The sequence below is a fragment of the Elephantulus edwardii genome, unplaced genomic scaffold (assembly GCF_000299155.1).
Source record: "Elephantulus edwardii isolate Elephantulus edwardi_28Jun2011 unplaced genomic scaffold, EleEdw1.0 scaffold00032, whole genome shotgun sequence".
Classification (NCBI taxonomy): Eukaryota; Metazoa; Chordata; class Mammalia; order Macroscelidea; family Macroscelididae; genus Elephantulus; species Elephantulus edwardii.
In genome coordinates, this window is record NW_006399782.1 from 1,990,828 (window position 1) to 1,996,667 (window position 5,840).

General features: G+C 42.1%; 1 protein-coding gene across 1 annotated transcript in view; it reads left to right on the top strand.

The window, feature by feature from the left end:
- The first annotated feature begins 299 nt into the window (after positions 1 to 299).
- The window catches only part of RNF168 (ring finger protein 168, E3 ubiquitin protein ligase), a 33,023-nt gene continuing 27,482 nt past the window's right edge, over positions 300 to 5,840 (top strand). The window contains exon 1 of the mRNA XM_006884291.1: positions 300 to 600. Coding sequence (XP_006884353.1) covers positions 300 to 600 — 301 coding nt within the window. The remainder of the gene's footprint in view (positions 601 to 5,840) is intronic.

A 5,840-nucleotide genomic window follows, 5' to 3' on the forward strand; every position in this document is an offset into this window, starting at 1 on the left:
CCGGGACCCACCATCAGCCCTGCAGCTGCCGTTCCTTTACTCTTATCAGACGTTTACCTTAAAAGTGGACCTATTGGTCACTGGTCTGCAGATTACTACTGTTTTAACTCACAGCGCCTTCTTGCATCAAGTCGTTTGATGCTCCTAATGTCTGAATTCTGATAACGCTACTGGGCATATAATCAAACACAAGGTTTTTATCGAGTTCGGGGGTGTAATTTTAGTGGTAGTTGAGCCGTGACTACGGTTTTATCTTGCAGGTGCTGATGAAAAACAACAAATCTGCGTAGTCTATGAAAATGGCAGTACCTAAAGACGCCATCCCGTCCTTGGCGGAATGCCAGTGCCAAATCTGCACAGAAATATTTATCGAACCTGTAACCCTCCCGTGTAACCACACACTCTGTAATCCGTGCTTCCAATCGACAGTTGAAAAAGCAAATTTATGCTGCCCCTTCTGCCGCCGCCGGGTCTCTTCGTGGACCAGGTACCATACCCGAAGAAAAACTCTTGTTAATATGGAACTGTGGGAAACCATTCAAAAACACTATCCAAAAGAATGCAAGCTGAGAGCCTGTGGACAAGAATCAGAGGAAATCGGTGAGTAAAACCCAACGTGCTTAGTGGTCAAAACTCAATGTAAATCACCATTTTAAAAAAGAAAAACTGATCGTATTTAGCCAATGGCTCTTAGGGGCCCCAAATATCTGTTGAAGTCAAAAGTAAGATTTTATTTCCCAGGCAGTAGAAAGTGTGAATTATATTGATTATGTGCTTGGGGTTTTTTTGTTTGTTTGTTTTAAATACAGCTGTATCTTAAAAAATCAGGTGCACCAAAGTAAAATAGAAGCGCAAACATAAGCGTTGCTATTTTAGGGCCTCAGTCATGGCAAAAAATTACATCCATAGTCACAGATGAGCTTTTCAGCCGCCGGAGATATAAGGAAACTGCAGGTTCTATGTGATGTTTCGTTTCTTTGAATTATATTCCCTGACACAGTTTGTGCACCTCCTTTCTTTTCATTCTTAAGCATGCTAAAGACTAAAATAGCTTTCTGTACCAACTGCCATCTAGTTCAATCAATCTGATTCAGAGCTTTCCAGTGTGAACTCACCAGTTATTCAGAGTCCCCCAAACAGAATACTTGACTCTAGCAGTTTCCCTGCACTCATGTGATTAGCAAACCATACACTGTTCCCAGTTAATGTAGATGAATGTGCACATCCTGGCCTGCATCTTTTGAAACACCTCAGCTGGTATTAAGATTCCTGGTGGGGCCTCCTTAGTCAGCAGTCCCTGCAGTGAAGCTTGAAGGCCTGACAACAGTGCCTCAGCATTTTCTTCTAAGAATTTTATGATTTTGATTTGCATATTTTGGTTTTTAATCCATTTTCACTTTGTTTTTATGTATGGTATAAGGTGTGGATTGTCAGTTTTTACATATTTTAGAGCTCTGTCGCATTCATATATGCTTGTAACTGATATATATTGACCTTTTTAATATAAAAGATGTTCCTTTATTTTACTAGTAAGATTTTTTATTTTAAAATATTTTATGTGATATTCTTAAAACTGTTTCCTTATTGTTGTTCTTTGTATAAGTGGTTTTCCTTTGTTCTTTCAATCTAATATATGAATACTATATGTTGTTACTGTTATGTGCCATTGAGTTTATGACTTATAGTGACCCTGTGTACAATAGTTCTGAACCCTGCACTATCCTGTGACAAACTTATCTCTGACTCATCTACCCCCATTACCCCAGTCACTAAATCACTCTATCTTATAGAGGGTCTTCCTCTTTTGCACTGTTCCTCTACCCTGTCAAGCATGATGTCCCTCTCCAAGGACTGGATGCATGCCTAGACTATGTCAGACAAAGCTTCAGAATCCTTGCCTCCAAGGACTAGCAGTCCATTGGTATATTCAATGCTCTTCTTGAGCACCACAGCTCAAAGACATCAGTTCTCCTCTTGATGTCTAGTTTTCTTATGCATAGCGAGTAATTGTGAAGACCATGGCCTGGGTCATACACACCTTAGTCTCTAGGCTTGGGTCATACACACCTTAGTCTCTAGGCTAACATCATTCCTCTTCATTACTCTGGAGAGGTCACTAACAGCAGATTTTCCTAGTGCAATGCATCTTTTGATTTCCTGGCTCCTGATACCAAGAGTGTTGATTGTGGAGCCAAGCAAACAGAAGCTTTCTTAGTCTCTTCACCTTCTATCATGATGCTTCCAGTCTGCCCATTGGTGAGAATCTTTGTTTTCTTGCTCTTGAGCTTCAATCCAAATTGAAGGCTGCAGTCCTTAACCTACAGCAGGCAAGGTTGTGTTATCTGCATAATGCAGGTTGTTGATGAATCTTCCTCCTATACTGATGCCACATTCCTTCAGCATATAAGTTGTTTTTAAGTGCCTTTGAGTCATACACGACTCATAGCAACCCTATGAACGAAAGACCTGAATGCTTGTGTAACTTTCATTGCCCACATATAAATAGACCTTTTTAAAATTGACTGCTGACCTTTTGAGAAGCTGTGCTGCAATCCCAAAGGCATGTGGTTCAGATCTGGAAGACTTGCCCCGTGGGAGAAATAATCGGTAGTCTCCTCCTTTGTGAATAACTTTGAAAACCCACTGGAAGATCATCTATGAGTCGCTTCTGATTCAGTGGCATACAACATTATTTGTCTTTTACTTGAGTTCTTTAATCTTCATAAGCTTTTGCTTGTTGCAATATAATGCGTGTGTGTGTGTGTGTGTATAAAATATCTATTTGCCTTCCATTAATTCTTGTTAAATGGGAGTTTTGTATTTCTACAAACAACAGGTTACAGTTGCAAATTATTTGGCATATTCAATGGAACGATTCTGTTTGAATGAACTATTAACAAGTTCATGGTTAAAAAGTTGCCCAAACTGAACTTTTTTTAAATTTTTTTAAATAATTTTTCTTCTTGTTGAAAGTACATACAGCAAAACATAGGCCAATTTAACAAGAATGGTGCCTGCATTTTACTGAGAGCCATGTGTAAATCAGGCATGAGTTTTCCTCAAGTTGATCATAAGGATCAACAGATCATAGGTACAAACTGGAACAGGGTGGGTTATGGGATAGGAATGGAGACTGTAAGCATTTGGGCCATTTCCACATGTAATCTACTTGGCACCTGATCTAAATAAACCATGATCTTTTCAGTTGTTATGCAGCTCAAAGTTGGACAGTGAATAAAGATAACAGAAGAATCCAGGCCTTTGAGTTGTGGTGTTGGAAAAGAATGCTGAATATACCATGGGCTGCTAAAAGAACAAACAAATACATCTTGGAAAAGGTGTAGCCAAGATGTTCCTCAGAGGCAAAGATAGTGGAAGTTGATCTAACATACTTAGGGCATGCTTGTAAAAGTGGAGGGTTGGCTGAGGAGCAGAAAGAACGTCAATGAGATGGATTGACACAGTGACTTTAACAGTGAACTTGAGTGTATCAGAGATGATGAGGATGGTTCAGAATAAGGTAGAGTTCAGCTCCATTGCCAATATGGTAGCTTTGAGTCATAGTTGACTCAGTGGCACTTAACTCAGGTTCTGCTTATACCTGATGTATACCACATCCGTTTATTAATGGAGTACTACTTTGTACCTCCACCTTTGTGACTCTGTCTGATGACGTCCAGTTCATGCTGTGCACCTCAGGCCACAGGGTAACTTGGTGACACATTGTTAACTTTTCAGTCTCTTCTACTGCTCTTCTGCTAAGGCCTGATGTTGTTGTTGTTGAGTGCTGTCAAGTCATAGATGACTCATAGCGACCCTATAAACTAAAAGACCTGAACACTTGTATAATGTGTGTATCGTTTCTCCAAGTTCATAAAGTTTCTGGAGGCAAGCTATTTTGGAAGTGGGTACCACTCCTGCTTCCAAGCTTGTTTTAATCGGGGAGCTCCACCAAATACTATCTGCCATGGATAACCATTGTTGCATTTGACACATCAGTGTCACAGAAGGCCAGATATATCATAAACTAAAAACATTTTGCAAAAGGGGAGTAATTGTCTGCACAGGATGGCAGGGATTTGCTCTAGCATGCTAAGGGTCTATTCTGTGGTTTGCCAATAGCGGCCTTGGACTCCAAACTGCATCTCTTTCACTAAAACTTAGTCATCATTGGTTCAGTCAGGTCATATGGCTGAAGGGGCCAGGCAGCTTGCATGGTACCCTGAACCTGTTGTAGAACTGTTAAGTTCTTAACTGTAAGTTAAGTTGTGTGTCAACCTGCTAGCTCATGTTATGCTAATACAATGTGATCTTCTCCATGAACAATTGAGAGTATCCTAAGAAGTGTGACCCACACCTCATATGTATATATTTTGGCAAAGATTTTTTAGCTTTTTTTTTTTTTATTAAATTTTATTAGTTTTAATGAACATTTACAGGGATTTTGGGTTTTCATTCCTTCATTGCTGCACCATTCTCTCTACCCTCCTCCCCAGTTTGTTCTTCTTCCCCGCCATCCGAATGTCTGTTTTAATTGTCCAATTGCCACAGTGCTTGTCAAAGTCAGTTCTGATTAATCTCCTTTGTCGGTGTGTCCTTTGCCATTCCCTATCACTCCTCCCTGAGAGAGACTTCACCCTGAGTCATAAGGAAAAGGGGATGGCGTATTCTCTTAGCTACTTCCTGCTGAAAAGGGACGCTGTGGGTTTCAGGGTGAAGATCTTCTCTCACTACTCTAAAGGGCTCCTTTGGCAGTAGGAAACACATAGACTATTATGGAGATTGATTTTGGAATTTAGATGCACTCTTATTGATTGTGCTTGGCCGTACATGTTCATATCCTTGAAGATGTATCATGGGGGTGTTGCAACCGGCCTTTCTCCTGCCAGGTTAGTTCCTCAACAGCTCGCCTGATAGCTCCGGGTGATGTCTGGATCCAAGGTGGTGTCCCAAGGTCACAGGGCTGTGGTGGGGGTTGAGATGTGTGGTTGTGGAGCTTCAAGGGGGGCGGGGGAAGGGGAGGAAAGCAAGGGACTAGGGGGCAAGGAGTGCAGGGGTTGGACACTATCACCAAGAGGTTGGGACGGGGCTTGGGCGCTGCTGGGGGTTTATGCAGCAGCACCCTGTGTGTTAAGGGTCACACAGGTGTGGGGTTGGAGGGGGGTCACACAGTGTCTGGTAGTCTTCGTTCCTCTGGGGTCTCACAGTCTTCGCTCCTCTGGAGTTCCGCGGTAGGTGGCTGGCTGTTCTTCCCGGGTCTCTTCCAGGTCCCTCTAGCAGCGTTCCCCCGTCTGGCGGCGGTGTTCCCCGGTCTGGCGGCCTCGCCCTCGCGCTGCGTTGCCCTCGCGCTGCGTCGCCCGATTTTTTAGCTTTTTAGTCTCTCTGAGTCCTTTGGCTTGAGCTGTGTTTCCTGGCTCTCCTAACTTCTAGCTCTTGAAAATTGAGCCTCCCTTTTACTTTTGGAATTCACCAACTTCTGCAGCCAGTGAACCATCAGCTCTCTTGAAGTTAGATTCATCAGTCCTAGAAGCTATGTCAGTCAGAAGCCACTAGCCTAATGTCTGACCCATGGACTTCGGACTTACCACACTTTACGGCTGTGTGAGCCATTTCTTTGAGAAAAACATTTTTCCTTGTATAAGCCTCACTGGTTTTCTTTTGCTGGAAAACTCAACCTAAGCCTTTCTCCTGTTCTGGGCCCCACTCAAAACCAGTAGCTTTTTATTATTATTATTATTATTAAATTTTACTAATTTTAATGAACATTTAGAGATTTTGGGTTTTCATTCATTCCTTGTTGCACTATTTTCTCTACCCTCCTCTCCAGTTCGTTCTTCATT